At 44.3% G+C, this 16,961-nt stretch overlaps 1 protein-coding gene across 11 annotated transcripts in view; it reads left to right on the top strand.

The window, feature by feature from the left end:
• The window catches only part of LOC135897507 (intermembrane lipid transfer protein VPS13A-like), a 1,023,564-nt gene that overhangs the window by 80,356 nt on the left and 926,247 nt on the right, over positions 1 to 16,961 (top strand). For 10 of the 11 annotated variants that reach the window (XR_011514733.1, XR_011514732.1, XM_070539327.1 and 7 more), the window contains 6 exons: positions 290 to 333; positions 399 to 441; positions 513 to 701; positions 766 to 821; positions 887 to 1,045; positions 1,513 to 1,605. The exons of the other annotated variant lie outside the window; for it this stretch is intronic. Coding sequence is in view for 8 of the 10 variants with exons in the window: in XM_070539327.1 (XP_070395428.1) it covers positions 290 to 333; positions 399 to 441; positions 513 to 701; positions 766 to 821; positions 887 to 1,045; positions 1,513 to 1,605 (584 nt within the window). In the remaining 2 variants the exon portion in view is untranslated. The remainder of the gene's footprint in view (positions 1 to 289; positions 334 to 398; positions 442 to 512; positions 702 to 765; positions 822 to 886; positions 1,046 to 1,512; positions 1,606 to 16,961) is intronic. 11 annotated transcript variants of the gene reach the window in all.

Below are 16,961 nucleotides of genomic sequence, written 5' to 3' on the forward strand. Positions count from 1 at the left end.
TATCTTATTAACCACTTCACGAAAGCTCCACTTCTCATAGATTCCAACATGTGTGTTAGATCTCCGTAATAGCAAGTTGATTGATCAGTTTCGGACTACACTTCTTGTAGCCCAGTATTGATCAGTCAACTTGTATTGCCCCGTTTTGAGGCTTGTCTGTGCAGCCATCACATCGTACTGCACTAGTGTGCCTTTAAAAAGAACCAGTGAGCTCACACTGTCACTACATGTGTCTCTGCACTGTATGCTGCATTTGTAAGACTTACGAAAAATGGATTCTGTTCCTTAGGTACTGTGCAGCTCACAGATCTGAAGTTGAAGGCAGAGGCTTTGGTATGTCCTGCTTTTGTAGTTTAGTATTGTCGTGCGTGCCTACATGTGCTGCCTCTGCATTTCAGTATGAATTAGAGCTGCCCATAGAAGTCAAAGCTGGCTGCATTGGTAAGTGTTGGTTGCCTCCTGCGTGAGCAGCTGTGTCTTCATAACATGCCTGCCTTCTGCATGCGTATTAGGCAAGGTGTCTGTGGACATCCCCTGGCTGAGCCTGTCCTCGGAGCCCGTGCTTGTCCACATAGAGGATGTGTTTATCTTGGCCGCACCCATTGGTGATGAGCCATATGATGCAGACAGGGAGCGCCTGCTAGCCCGGGCGCGCAAGTCTCGTAGGCTGGAGGTCTTGGAGGTCCCCCTGGCTGAGCTTGGTATGCCGCTGACTGTTTCTTATTGGTGCATGATGGGTGGACACAGTGAGTGCGTTTATTGCAGATAAACCACGAGGGTTCGTTGAAAATTTCCTTGGGACCATCATGAACAATCTGCAGGTATGCTTCTCCCCTTCATCATCACTATTGCTGTCTGCTCACATCATCCGTAATCCCTGCTGCAGGTGTCAGTGCAGAATGTGCACATTCGCTATGAAGACACGTTGAGCAGTGCCAAGCACCCGTTTGCATGTGGTGCTGTGCTCCAGTCCCTGACTGCCATCACCACCAGCAGCAAGTGGAAGCCAGTTCAACTGGATTCTTCATCCAAGACAATCTACAAGGCAAGGAATCTGGTTGGCTAGCTTACATCATCGTTGCTCTTGATATCATGTGCCACATCATACACGGCAGTGCATCGTCTGCCTTATACAACTCGCAATTCTGCAAATAATTTTTTGGAAGCCCGCAAGGTGGAGGAAAGTTCATGTATGAACCTTCTTTTATTTTGCGAGCTTTTACAGAACTGATTTGGCATATTCAGCATCCCTTGCTTTGAGTTGTCAATTAATTTGGCCTCTCACTGCACTTGGCCAGCCTCCTAGTTAGCTTAGATGGTAGAGTGACAGCCCCGAAAAGGCGTCAGTCCTGGGTTTCGCTTCTGGACAAGGACAGATTTTTTTTCAACTATGTCGTTTTCTTTCTGTGAAACTCATATAAGCTTTATTTGTAGTTTCTGACTACAAGTCAGATGGATGTCAATTTTCGTTTCACAGTGTCATAGTGGTGACATTATTTTCTTTTGTTGCAGCTAGTCAAGTTGGAGTCGTCCTCTGTCTACTGGAGCTATTGCTGCCCAAGTGATGGTTTTATTCGACGTCAGCTGCCATCGGCCAGCTGGAAGGTGGAATATCCCTTTCAGCTTGATTAGATTTAGTCAGTCCCATTAGTAAACCACTTGCTTGGTGAGATTAGGATATTTTAATTGAAGGTCATATTTTATGGCAATTTTAATAGACAGAAAATGTTTATTAGTATTGCTGAATGTAGACCTTGTTGGCACTGTTATGGCAAGAATGATGTGCAGTATGCGTAAGAAGCAATTTCTCTGCACACTGATAGTGTTGCAGCAATGGTATTCCTGTAGCCGCATGAGATAAAGGTTGTGTGGCAGTTCCAAGTGCGCTTCAATGCACATACTCAAACTGTGCCAATCACTCCAGTGAGCTGGCTTCAGTGTCTTGCTATGCCTGGATGTTCTTTGTGGAAGTGCTGCTTTGAGGATTTGCTCACTGTCCTTAGTAGGTTTTGTTGACTAATTGACATTTTTCAGCATATGTTGACTGTTTCCCAATTGTTGTTTAATTGCTGGGACAATGCGCTGCATTTAGGTTTCACTTTGTTGTGTATACTCTTGAAGTGGGTCCTCCTTTTTGCTTGTGAGGCCTTGTAAAATTCAGCATGTGCAGCACATAATGTGATGCACATATTATCATGTTACATGTTTTTTCTACTGACTATGTTACACTCTCGTGATGCTGTGCAAGCCACATTTCCTCCTTCACCGGCACAGGTGACCAGAACATCTGTGGCAAAAAGCTGTCCTTTTTCAACCACCTCTTCTATGTGCTGTGGAGCAGAGTCCTCCAGCATTAGCCATTTTGCAATTTATCTGTGTGGCTGTGGCATCCCATATTATTTCCATTATAAGAAGGGGTGACAAATATAACCACAATCCCTATCGCTGGATGTAGCCATTTTGATTGATATTCGTGGCTGCCTTTGAAAGACACTTGGCATTTTAATTTGCGACAGTGCACATGTAACGGAAAACTGAAAGAATGGACGAACCCAAGCAGCCACTTTCTATGGACGCCTGTTGAGTGTGATAAATCTGCTATGGTGGACAGAAGGATGGTATATGAAAGGAGAAGAACAATAAAAGTAAAGACAGTGTTTGGGCGACCATATTTATCTCCATCTGCAATCTCCTGCTCGCGTCACACAAGTCAACAAAATAAGGACCTGGCAGCCCCCTCGTAAGCCGCGTCGCTCCTCCACCGACACCGACCAGCCTCATGACTGCGTCACAGCAAGCCTTGTACATACCGTATTTACACGATTGTAAGTCGACCCCTTTTTTTAAATTTGAAAGTCTGAAGTTGGGGGGTCGACATACAATCGAAACCGAAACATGGCCCCGCCAAAAAAAAGCGATACCAACGGGAGCTACGACGTAGTTAGAATTTTATGTTTGCTATATGGCCCTACCCGTATCTTTTCGCTATCCCGCATGTTATTTCGCTTTGCGGAAGGGTTTTTCAACATTTTTGAGAGTTTTACAGTGCATGCAACACTTATGGGGGGTGTCGATAGTTGATGGAAGCGCCGCTGTTCCCATTTGCGGCGGCACCCTCAGAACGGCGGCGCTTGCGGGGAGTATCGGTAGTAGTAGTATAAAACTTTTATTTAAAAAAAAAGAAAAAAAAATCACAGTCAGGTCCAGTGGGTGGGTCCCTCAGTCCAGGGCCCCACTGGCGATCGCGGCACGCCGGGCTTGGTCGAGAAGGGCCAATTGGTCCTCCCGCACCGTGCTGGCTAGCCACACCTCCCACTGCCTACTGTTGGAGTTTTGCCCCATAAGGGGTGATTGGATTTCTTGTGGCCGACTCTGGCACGACCATGTGATATGGTCAAGAGATGGTCGCCCTCCGCACCAAGGGCAAGTGTTGGGATACCGGGTGGGGTGTATGTGGTGTAGTAGGAGTAGGTGTGGGTATGTACGGGTTTGTAGTCGGCGCCAGTCCCGCATTTGCGCTGAGTCCAAGGATGTGTCTGGAAAGCTATATTGTTGCCTTCCTCGTCTCTGTGCCTCTAAGATATCTTTTGCTGTGATCGGGGATTCTACGAGAGTGCGTTCCGTCGCTCGGATGCTATTGGCCTCGAGCTCCACCACTGGAAAAGCTGGCGCCACCGTCGGCGTGACGTGCTAGGAGGGATCACGTGGACACAGCGGCCGCGTCGGCTGCTTCGGGCGCGCCGAAGCGAGCTGAAAACGAGTTTAAATTCCCTCGTACGCTGCGGTCTTCATTTAGTGGCGAAATTTTCCCGCTTCGATTGTCTCCTTTCCAACACTTGAAAGCACTACAATAGGTAGTCGCTGCCCTTGAAGGCGCGCAACATGGTAGGCTACTGCTCGGTGCCGCAGTGCCGGACGTACGCAATGGAGCCCGGTGTCAGCCTTATTCACACGTAACTGCAGGACAAGAAGATGCGTGAAGCTTGGCTCGCGAAACACAAAACCGGCAGACAGCCATCGGCTACGACTCGGGTATGCAGCAAGCACAGACGCGAGGAAGATTTCTGCTACGGCGGCCGGTCTGCGATGTTCTGAAAACGCGCACTGAGACGCTCGCCCGAGCCCGCTGCCCGACTAATGTCATGACCGTTTGGTCTATGAACTTGTCGATGCTATAGATACTGGCAAGTTCAATGGAGTGGAAAGGCAGCGGTAAGAAGCACATTTTAAAGAAGCATGGCAAGTGGTCATGTTTGTGTTATGAATTAATGCACTGGATTACAAAAAAGGAGCTGCGGGAAATTGCACGCTGACAACACCGATAAACATACAGTGCGACGCAACTCGACAAATAATATTGAAAGGTCAAAGAATTTAGAAGAAAAAAAGATTGAATAGTCGCGACGGCACATCACAGTCCCCGTAGGCATCGAAGTCTCTACAATTAAATTATTTTTGAACCGCTCTGATAGCGCCCACGCAACAATGGTTGCTTGTATACTGCCAAATGCTCATATTCTGCGGCCTGAAGCTCATGGCACGCGCGGTGCGAAAACGCGCGCGCGCGCGGAGAAAGCGAAACAGTGCGCGGACAAGCATGCAGACGCGCAGTCGGTCGCTGCGAATCTGCGCGATCGCTGCATTGAGGCTTCGTTCTATTACACTCCATTTATTTATACAAACACTATAAGAACATATTTCACATGGTTTGCTCTCAGCGTTTACCGACCTTTCACGCAAGAAGCTGGTTCGGAAGACTCCATCGCGGCGACCGCGCACAATGGCGTTCAGTGTACGTATTCGGTAAAGAGATAGCGTCTGTAAACGATTGTGTGCGTTCAGTTTGCCCAAGATTATTATTTAACAGTAGGAAACTTCTCTCGTTTCGAAAGTACTTACAGAAATGTCCGGGAGAGCTCGCGCGTGGTGTTTACAGTGAGCGCTGACAGCAAAACCTATGAGGAGTGCGCCACGTGATCCCTCATACTACGCCAGCGAGGCGCTTCCGATAGATGGCGACTCCGCAACTCCTCGCCGCCAATATTCTCGAGCGAGGCGGTCCGCCCTCTCGTTACCCGTCACTCCGGCGTGCGCCGGACACCACGTAATAGCGTGGTGTTCCGTGAGATTTCTTCCTAGGATTTTGATGGTGAGTTTGGGCAGGGTGCCTGCCATGAAAAGGCGACATGCCGACTGCGAGTCGGTTAGTATTACCGCAGAACGTGCTCTATTTTCAGCGTCACGTATAGCCAGAGCCACCGCAGTAGCCTCTGCTGTGGCCACCGACCCTGTTCTGACTGTTGCGGAAATAGTAGTTTGTGCGTTTGTGGCTACCACAGTGAAAGTTTTGCTATCCTGTTTGCACGCGTCCGTGTAATAAACCTCCGGATTTCTACCGAACCTGCGTTCGAGTGTCCTGGCCCGTGCAAGGCGCCGTTGTCTGTGGTATTTCTCGCTCATGTTTTTAGGGATTGGGGACACAGAGATCTGGGCTCGTATGTCCGGTGGGAGGAGTTCTGTTTGGTCGTTACAATGTGCCGGTCTGAGGGGATACCCTAATCGACAAAGAAGTGTTCGACCTTGCTTCGTGGAATTGAGCCTTTCTCGTTGTGCAATCAGTGTTGCAGCCACGAGTTCTTCAAATGTGTTGTTAATACCCATTGCATTAAAAAGGGTCGTGCTAGTGCAGAGCGGTAGACCAAGCGCCGCCTTATAAGCTGAGCGTATAAGGGTGTTTATTTTAGTTATCTCTGAGTTTGATACTTTTTGGAAAGGAAGGCCAAAGGTTACACGGCTTATGATAAATGCCTGTACGAGCCTTATCGTCTCTTCCTCCTTGAAGCCTTTTCTGTTTCTTGCTACTCTATTTATCATCCTAGACACGCTGTTAACCGTTTTCCGGAGATTTGCGATCGTGTGCCCTACTGCTCCATTTTCCTGTATCCATAGTCCGAGTATTCGAGCTTTAGATACCTCCTGTATTATTTGACCGCCCAGAGCAAGCTTTATCGGAAGTCTATCGTCCTTTCGTGTATAAGGCGCTCTTACTCGGATTAGTTCGGACTTCTCCGGGGCGCAATTCATGCCAGCTTTTGTTACATGATCCTCAACAATGCTAATTGCCTTCTGGAGGGTTTCCTGACGTTCCCCTAAAGATCCCTTTGCGGTCCAGAGAGTTACGTCGTCCGCGTAAATCGCATGTCCTAAGTTTGGGATCCGTTGTAGTTTCACCGCTAGTCCTTTCATCCCTATATTGAAGAGCAGCGGTGAAAGAATTGAACCTTGCGGCGTTCCTCTTTTGGGGGTCTGTAGAACATCTGAGCGGGTGGATCCTAGCCCTATCGTGGCGGTGCGGTTGTCTAGAAAGGATTTTATGTATTCATAAGTGCGCTGTCCGCAGTTCATGTTCGATAGTTCCGTTAAAATGCTTTCGTGCGAGATGGTATCGAAAGCTTTTTTGATATCTAATGCCACTATGAATCTGTCTGCATTTCCTCTCTCTGTGTTTAATACTTCTTCTTTCAGTAGGAGAAACACGTCCTGTACCGACATATGCTGTCTAAAGCCGAACATAGTTTCCGGGAAAAGGTTGCTGTTTTCTATGTACCTAGTGAGTCTCATCTGTATAACCTTCTCAAAGAGTTTACCCAGACATGAGGTAAGGGATATGGGTCGGAGGTTTTTTATGTCCCTAGGTTTCCCTGGCTTCGGTATTAGAATTATCTCTGCATGCTTCCATGCCTGTGGGATTTGACCTCCTTCAGTCCATACATGTTTGTTAAAAAGATCTGTTAGCCCTGTTAAAGCATTGAGGCTAAGATTGCGAATCATGGCGTTTGTTATTTTGTCCGGTCCAGGTGCCGTATTTTTCTTGAAAGTTTGCGCTAGTTCATGGAAGAGCAAACACTGCGCGCTGGTTTCTCTTTCTGTGCTTGAAGGCATTAGTATTGGCATGGTATTGGTTTGACGCGTTCTACTTGACTGCCGGCTACGTGCTACTTCTATGCTTCCCCAGTCGTCATGAGTGCTCCAGGCCCACTAATCGTTCGGCACTCGTTCACAGCACCGTTCAAAAGGGCTGCCATCCTTTACGCCGAAGAAACAAATCACTGCACAGCGGGCCGCGATTTCGATGTTTGTAAACGGGTGGTGCGAGAGTGGCGACTGCAAATTTTCACCTGGTATGACAAGTGAGAAATTTCCCACGTGCCAAAGTCTGGACGCTTTCCGGAGCTGTAGGCTAAACTTGCGGCGTACGTCGCTTAAATGCGTGATCGGTCACTGCCAGTAAAGTGTGACGTGGTCGTGAAACAAGCCCGGACCTTCGCCCTAATTTTAAGGTTCTGCTCCGCCGTGAGTACGTACAACGAGTGGCTGGCGGCAGAAGACTGCGAAATTACGCCAACCGGACCTGTCAAAAGAGCCTCCCTGACGGCTGCGTGTGGTTGAGTGCATTTGGCGTGGGCTGCTATTCTGCAAGATGTCCTGGTGCGGTCGTTTGCCAAATTTGAAATTTCGCTGCACCACGACGCGCTGTGGGACTGCAGCAACGATGACGATGGCAGCACTAGTGAAGACGAGTAGTCCAGTGACCATGTCGGCTACTAATAAATTTTCGTTGTCGAATGCACCCTCGGGTATGCTCTCCTATTTTTTTTTTTTTTCGGGCGCGCGATATGGGGGGGTCGACTTACAATCGTGTAAATACGGTACCCAAGTACACTGGTTCAGTGGACGACTGGCCCGTGGAAGACTGATTCCGCCTCTCGGAGTTCCATGCATCTGCTGCGTCATAGTCAGAATGGGAGATCGTCACCAACTGCAGTGAATATGTGACCTGCGAGGCATTTTGTTTCTACCTTACGCACATATTTCAATATGATGAATCATGGAACAAAATCAAAGATGGAATGAACAGCCAATTTAAAGTACACGCTGCAGACTCCCTCATTATGCTTCAGCTAGAGACATTGCAATTGGGTTGCCGCAGTCGCACACCATCTCCATTGTGGGATTCTCCTCCCCCATACGCTTGGGACAAAGGAACGACAACACAGTAGTGCAAACAATCACAAGGGCATTTATTGCACCTTTCATAGATGAATGCCTGCTAGCCGAGTTGCTATCCACAAAACATGCCGATGGGCGCGCGACAAATCTAGAAGTGCGACTCACCGCGACCGGATAACGAGCGAATATCGCCCCATGCTGGATCCCAACGCCTGGTCGTTCGCATGTACGGTCACGCAAACGGTGGCGCGCTCAAAGGCGGCCACGCGAGACGGTGTCGCAGAGGCATGGTTCGGCGCACGCACCCGGGACGTCCGCGGCACTCGCCCTTTCTCTATGGACCCGCCGCCAAAGAGCCCCTTATCTTTCCCGCACCCCCAAGTAACCCTGCCATGAGGCGGCGCTAGCAGCGCAACACTCGCGCCATCTCTCGCACTGCGCCTCAACCACTCCGACCGCCGCGTGCGCCAGGCTACGCGGCGAAGCTGCACTGCAGAAGACAGGAGCTATGCGGGAAAACAAGATATCAGGGGACGCGTGAAAGTCGGGCATCCCCACACCATGTAGCAATCATCAGTTCCAAGCAAAGCTTCATAGTGGTAGATCGTCGACAAGTTACCCCTGTCGTGAACCTCTCGAAAAGATGATGCAGAATTGCACGCCTAGCATTATTTCACCATGCAGAATGGACAAACTAAAGCCTCCATTCACTGAGCGACATCCACATTGCTTTTCTTCGAGAGCACACCTTCCACCAGGTTTCTCCTCCACACAGAAATTGCTGTTATGTGCATCTTCATTACACCATCGGACACCGGTCATCGATGAAGCATCGAATGTCTTCACTGCTTCACTTCACTTCACTTCACTTTATTACCTTAAAAACCCCATTGGAGGGGTATTACATAAGGGGTGGTTAATAATATAAACATTAGAAACAGGCGTTCATTTTGAGATGTGGGTGACAACAGCTTCAGTAAAGGCAGATGGGCTTGTGATGGCTGTGATGGCGTGTGGAAGGCCATTCCAGTCCCTTGATGCTTGAATAAAAAATGACGCTTGAAAAGTGGTGGTCCGAGCATGTGCACGTGCAACTTGAAGTGGATGACTGGTGCGATGAGATATGTATGAAGAGGGCGTGATGTACGGTGGGTGATTTAGGGGGCTGAAAAAAAAAAATGAATGGAAGAGAGAGAGGGTGGCAACCTGTCGACGGAAAGAAAGCGTTTCCAAGCCAGATTCTGTTTTCATAGATGAAATGCTGATATCGTACGAATATGAAGATTGAATAAACCTAGTAGCATGATTTTGCGCAGCTTCAAGTGCATTTATGATATAAATCTGATGCGGGTTCCGTATGGGAGATGCATACTAAAGTTTCGATCTTACAAATGATTTATAGGCCAACGCTTTTACTTGTGGGTATGACACAGATGTCGCCTAAGAAATCCCAGTTACCTGTTAGCAGCTGAGATGATGTTAGTAGTGTGCAAGCGCCAGGACAGATCACAAGATAGGGTAGCACCGAGGTATTTGAATGATTGGACTTATTCTATTGGAACATCAGCAATGAAATAGGTAAATGTGAGGTGGTTATGGCAGCGAGTAAAATACACGAGTTTACATTGGTTAGGATTTAGGTTCATTAGCCAGTGATTACACCATTCGTGTACATTATTGAGATCATTCTGGGTGAATGTGTGGTCAGATGTGTTGCTAACTTTGCAGTTGATTACACAATCATCTGGAAACATACGAATGTTACATGATACATGCGTTGGTAGATCGTTAATGTAAATTAAAAAAAAGAAGTGGTCCTAAGATGGATCCCTGGGGGACACCTGATGATACGGGGAGTCTGCTAGAATAATGGTTATTAACAAAAACAAACTGAGAGCGGTTAGTCAAGAATGCTTCTGTCCACTTTAGTACGTCAGGGTGTAAATTTAACTGAGACAACTTTAGCAGCAAATGTTTATGAGGAACTATGTCAAATGCTTTTGCAAAATCCAGGAATATGGCATCAGTCTGAAGGTTACTGTCAACGTTAACATGCAGGTCGTGAAGGAACATTGCCAACTCTGTTTCGCAAGAATAGCCTTTTTGAAATCCGTGCTGACAAGGGTGAAAAAAACAGATTGACTCTAAAAAGTTGATGATATGCGAGTATATGACGTGTTCCATGATTTTGCAGGGGACACTAGTTAATGATATAGGACGATAATTTATTGGGGTGTCTCTTGCCTGATTTGAAGACTGGAACGACCTTGCCCACTTTCCAGTCGGATGGTAAGATGCCTGTAGAGAGTGACTGCGAAAACAACAAAGTTAGGTGCGCAGCAGATACTTGGTAATATTTTTTAAGAGTTTAGAACTGATATCATCTACACCTGCTGACGATGAAAGCTTGACGTTATCAATGATCGAGGAGATTCGGTCTGCTGAGAATATAAATGGCAACACACGCATTTGTGTTAGTAGATGTGGGAAGATCTGGAGTTGGTCTCATTAGTAAATACAGAGAAAAAGGCTTCGTTAAAAATGTCACCACACTCGCTGTCGCTGACCACTTCGCCATGTGCATTCAACATGCTGATCATGCACGCCTCCTGGGAGTTCATTATTTGCCAAAATTGACGAGGACTGTTCGTAAGCATTTTAGACAGTTTGTCGTGAAAAAAGGAGAATTTAGCATTCCGTATAAAAAATTATGGGGTTTTACGTTCCAAAACCACTTTCTGATTATGAGGCACGCCGTATTGGACGACTCCGGAAATTTCGACCACCTGGGGTTCTTTAACGTGCACCTAAATCTAAGTACACGGGTGTTTTCGCATTTCTCCCCCATCAAAATGCGGCCGCCGTGGCCGGTATTCGATCCCGCGAAGCATTCCGTATAGCCCTCAGATAATCGTCTTCGGCCACAAAATATTTCCCCCAATCAGAGGGGTGTCCGGTTAGTTTGGCTGAGCGGAAGAGACGTTTCTTTTTGTTTTCAAGTCGCTTAAGTGTTTTAGTGAACCATGGCTTGTTTCGGTTTCCGCGGAACGTTATTCTCGGTATGAACTTATCAACGAGCTCACCTAACTTGTTTTTAAATATTGACTAGTTTTCAGTAAGAGAGCGCGTAGAACATAACCTCATGAACGTAGGAAGAAATGTGCTCAGATCACTATTAAATGCATCATAATTACCTTTATTGTACAGGCGGATTGTTTTGCTGACTAAATGGCATTTTACGGGTTGAAACGAAAATGTGGCGTGAATCACTCTGTGGTCGCTGACTTCAGGTAGATATGCTATTGATGATAAGCTTTCCGGATTACTGGTTAGTATGAGATCTAAGGTGCGAGAAGTGCTCAGTGCAACGCGTGTAGGTTCTGATACAAGTTGGATTAAATTGAAATTAAGGCAGAAATCCACAAAACCTCTGGCAGGATCACTGCCCATAGTTATGGGGACGTCATTACTCCAGTCTATTTGAGGAAAATTAAAATCACCAAAAAGGAGGACTTCTGCCTGCGGGTGTTGATTACTAAGGTCACTCAAACTGTTATTCAATTTAAATGTGAAATCTGGAATATTATTCAGAGGCCTGTAGCAAACACCTTGAATGATTGTGTGGGGGCAAGCATGAATAATTAGCCATAATACTTTAAGATCAGAGGTGATGTTTTTGGCTACGGAGCATGATAACTGTTGATCTGATGTAGTAGCAAAAGTAGCAACTTTGTAGCAATTGCTACGAACGGGTGGATGTCTGATTTTCCCTTTATTGATAACTGCTGGTGCACAGCAATTGGTACACCGCCCCCCTGCATGCCTTTGCGATCCTTTCGATAGACATGAAATTCCGGTACGTCGGCTAGTAATTCTGTATCTGTTATATCTTCTGTTTGCCAGGTTTCTGTTATCACCATTATATTACTGTTGGATGATAAAACAAGGTTGGAAAAAGCATCACGTCTTGGAAGGAAACTGCGTGCTTTGGTAAAGATTACAGACAGTGATATGTTAGATTTGGGCTTAGATTTGGCACCCCGAATTTTCCAGAGACAGACTTATCGCTTGAAGCACGTAGTGAAGCCACGCCTACTGCTGTGCTGTCCAGTGATCGAGCATCCAGGATTCCAAGCTGCATTAACTCAGACTACGGTACCATTCACACCAGTCAAGGGAAGAATGTTGTTATTATTTGCACCAGTAACATGAAGCAGACTGCATTCCCGCCTAGACAACGGAAGGGAACCACCACCAGCGTGTGCTCTTTTCACAAGGAAGACAGTGCACTTTAGCAGCAGCGGATGAACCAAGTATATTAGGAGACCAAGCTGCATTGCAACACATATTCTTCAGCGTACAACACCTCAAGGAACCACTACCACTGCAGAAGTGTCACAAGTCTTCCTAAACATCGCACCCTGCCAAATGACAGTAGTGCCCATTCGTCATGTTGTTGCAGCAGCCTCAGAAGTGTCTTCTGTAAAGCCTTGTACAATACTTCTGCTACCAAACAAGTCTCCCAAAAGCGTTCAGTGTACTTGCTACCCACAGATCACCATGTCAATTTGCGAAACAAGTCATAAACATATTCTGATGGAAATTCTACCTCAGCAGCTCTCACAGCAACATCAGAAAGATCAACATAAACTCCATCAGCAGCTTCATTTACTGCGACGGCAACTTCGGCACAGGCAACACTAAAGAGCATCACCAAAAATATGGATGCAACAACAATGAAAATGTGAACTCGCTAATCAACTAAACACGAGGCGAGCCCATCAGTGTTGTTGTTCTAGAAAAAAAATATCGCCAAGGACCTCTTCAGTGCCACCAGTCAAGACTGCGCTTATTGCGAGGGCAGCTGCGACGACACTGCATGCGGCAGCAAAAAAGAACACCGGCACTTTCCTGGCATACCGAAGCAACAGAAATGTTGCCTCAACGGCTTAGTCCACTGAACGTTCGAACAGGAGACACCTTGTGTCTACAAGTCACCACAACATCTCAGCCCCCATGGCTGCCATGTGTCCAAACTTTCCTTCATCGGGGCATGCATCCGTCGTCTGGAGTGCTACAGCCAGCCCCGGTCACCTGAGCTCTACTGGATGTCACCAGACTGCCACACATTTCTCGGAAATTGTTACGGGTTTAAAGCCAGAACAGTGTAGTAACTGCACCTTTTCATATATTATCTTCTCCTTGCTCCCCCTCATGTTCCTTGTTGCTTCTTCTCTTGAGGGGAAGATAAACGTAAGATGGTGGAGAGAAGGGCGCTGTGTGAAAGGAGAGGAAGACGAAGAATAAAGGCAGCGTTCAGGCGACCATGTTTGGCTCCGTCCACAACCTCTGTATACGAAGGAACCGTATATACGCAATCCGTATAAGAAGGAACAAGATGGCAACGAAGCTAACTAGATGCCTTTTTTTTTTATTTCTTATTAAGACAGAATGCTAGCCACATCAGTGTCCCTCAGAAGGGATGTCCCAGATACTGGGGTCCCAGTTGTGGTTTGTAATGGTGCAATTATCACTGAAGAACAAGCACCTACAGTTCTGTGATATCATGCAGCTGGCAATGGTTTGGCTTATTGGCCTGTCAGTGAAAAGGGCAGCGCTATCATCAGTGATATTCTATGTGATAGATGACTTTTCATGTTCCTCTTATAGGAGGAGTAAAATGACAAAGTGATCTCTGCTGTAAAACATCACTTATAATGTCTTTGTTGCTAATTTGTCTGCTTAGACGTTTGCATGGCACTATTAGCAGGATTAGTCAACATCGGGATCAACAGATTGGAAGACTAAAGAATAGGAGAAGAAAGCAATTTTTATAAGTACATTAATGTTGAAGGTGAAGAAAAAGGCTAAAATTTAATGGACAATGAATAATAACTTGCACGACAATAAAAACAAATGGGCCTTGTAAAGAAACTCAATGGCAAACTCTGTTTTTGCCATACTGCAAAGCTAAACTTTAGACTACCAGGTTAATGTTAGTGGAAATCGGTGAGTTTTTTTGTGGCAATGATAAAAGACTGCAGTAAATATGTTTGCTCAATCTTAATTTTTGTAAGAGTTGTGACTTTTAAAATGTGTAAATAGTTATGGTTACTAACAAAGACTATCATTGCAAAATAAGAAAATTTCACCATCTTGCATGTTGTGTATTAGGAAGGTACAGATTGTGAAACTGTGGATCTACGTTATAATTCATTACTTTTCATAGAAGAATAATTTGTACAAAGGACACCACTACATTGCAACTTGAACCTTGGCTCTTTAAATTTTGTTATACAAGTAAGGAAGGCAAAATAGTCCATAGTTGTATTCTGCATAGAATTTCACTATAGAACATGCCATAAAGAATGCTGTCTCATGTATTTTAAATACCATAGCTTTTGTTTGCCTGAACTTTGGTGAGAAGAAAATGCAGACTGACAAAGAAGTGTATTTATTTATTTATTTCAGATTCAGACTTATTTTTCTTGAATTTTTGTTTCTTCAAGAAAGGTACAGAAGCTAAAGATATGGCAATACCTGAGAGAGGCCTCTGTACTGGTTGTACATAAACATAATACATACATAGTAAAAAGAGTTCGCAGCGTGTGGCAATTCTCTTTTATATAAGACAAAGAATGATACATTCACAATTCTTTCTTAAAAATGTGTATGCTACCTAACAATATAACTACGAGAGCTTCGTATGCACAGTGTTATAATAAACTTAACAGTATGTGTTGCAGACAATACAAAGAAAAATACCTGAAATACAAGGAATTTTTGTTTATTTGGATAAAGTAAAACTAGATGCATTGGTTAATAATACTTTCTTTAGCTGTTTCTTAAAGAGGTTTTGACTAACTTCGATGTCGAAATCTCTTTCTAGTTTAATAAGAAGTGATGTTATTTGATATATCCTGGATTGTTTTCCATAGTTTGTGTTATTGGCATGCGTCGTTTTTGTTCTCTAAAGTAGTAAGATGATTTGTCAATGCTGCTATCTATGTATAATTTTTCATGATCCACAAATTGTAGTAGCTTGTAATAAAATATTTGGTCAGCTCTTAACATATCTTGTATTAAAAATAAAGGTCATGTTCTGAGATCCCGTGGGTTCCCTTTATAACGTTCGTAGCAGTGTAGTACTCGTTTTTGTAATACCAATAATTTATAGTAATTACCACATGTTGTTGTTTCCCATACTAAATTCCATAACATAGTTTGGAATAAAACAGTGCGTAATGCATAGATTTCATTAGCCACACAGGAATGAAAATGGCCACTTTGTATAAACACCCCACACACTTTACAAGCTCTACTGCTAGACTATTCATATGAGCATTCCATGATAGGTGCTCTACAAATATTATACCATGAAATTTTCGCGTGTTGACTCTATTAATAGACTCTCCGTCAAATGTAATTTTCAACTCTTTGTTTATTATTTTATGAACTGCATGAAATATGATGTGTGTCGTCTTTTTTATATTTAGTTGCATTCGATTGACCCTTAGTCAGCATGAAAGAACTGACAGATAATGGTTTACATTTGTTTTGATTGTTTGTAGCTCTTATGATGCGAAGAACACATTTGTGTCGTCTGCATACATGATTATGTCAGAGGACTCTGGAATATTTACTAGATCATTTACATAAATCAGAAACAAAAGTGGCCTCAGAATCGATTCCTGTAGTACACCTTATGTTAACATTTGTTTGGAAGAAAATATATTATGTGCCTTAACTACTTCAAAACGATCGTTTAAGTAATTCGCTACTACTTTTAATGCCGTCCCCCTTATACCATGCCTTGACAGTTTATTAATGAAGCAATATTTCATGATAATTTCAGTCAAAAGCCTTTTTAAAGTTTAGGAACAAACCAAGCATATATTTTTTGCTTTCAATAGTTATTATTTTATCTTTAATGAACGTCAAAGCTTGCTCTGTTGATTTATTCTTCTGAAAGCCATACTGAGTCAGTATGTTGTGCTTATTTATGAATGATATTATTTTACTGTGCATGATGCTTTCAAAAACCTTGGATATAGTGGGTAACACTGACACCGGTCGGTAATCTGTAAGCATATTCTTTCTGCCGTTTTTATAGATGGATGTCACTCTTGCACTCTTTAAACTTGTGGAAAGATACCCGTGCTCAGGGTAAGGTTAATAATGTGTACAAGAATGTTACATATTAAAGGTGATATACACTTAATTTCTATGGGACCCATGCCATCGATATCAGCTGCTGCATTGTTCTTTAATTTCTTAATAGTTTGTGCGCTTTTTGTGGGGCCAGTCGGTTTTAAGAAAACGGAACATTTTATCGGAACAATATCCACTGCAGAATTGATACACATATCTTCATTGCCAACTGGATATGCGCCCGCGCTGATGAAGAAGTCGTTCATACCATCTGCCAAAGCCTGACCGCTTAGAATAGAACCATCTGAGGTAGCTATGGTGAGTTGATTACATTTTTGTTTGCTGTTGCCGGTTGGGGTGTTGACAAGCTCCCAGACCTTTTTAGGATTTCCTAGTATTTTTTCAAAAATATTTTGGAAATATTCTGTTCTTTCTCTGTTCAGATCAGAGTGTTTTTGTAGTTTTTATATTTGACAAATAAGCTTGGATTTCGTGTCTGAACAAAGGTATGATACGAGTTCTTTTCTTTGATTCGTTTACGAAGTGTGGAATTTATCCAGGGCTTTCGGTACTTTTTGTTCTTACGGTTATCAATCTGCTGTAATGGGAAAGCTTCGTCATATCTTTCCTTTAATAACTGGGAAAATAACTCGTAAGCTCTATCTGCATTTTTTTTGTTATAAACATTTTTCCAATCAATTTTATCTTCAATTTCAAATAATGTGTTTCTTGCGGTGTCATCCATACGTCGTTTAAAATGTATTTGTTTGTTTAGTGAACAGGTGACTCAAAATGTTGGT

The sequence above is a fragment of the Dermacentor albipictus genome, chromosome 5, assembly GCF_038994185.2.
Source record: "Dermacentor albipictus isolate Rhodes 1998 colony chromosome 5, USDA_Dalb.pri_finalv2, whole genome shotgun sequence".
Taxonomy (NCBI): Eukaryota; Metazoa; Arthropoda; class Arachnida; order Ixodida; family Ixodidae; genus Dermacentor; species Dermacentor albipictus.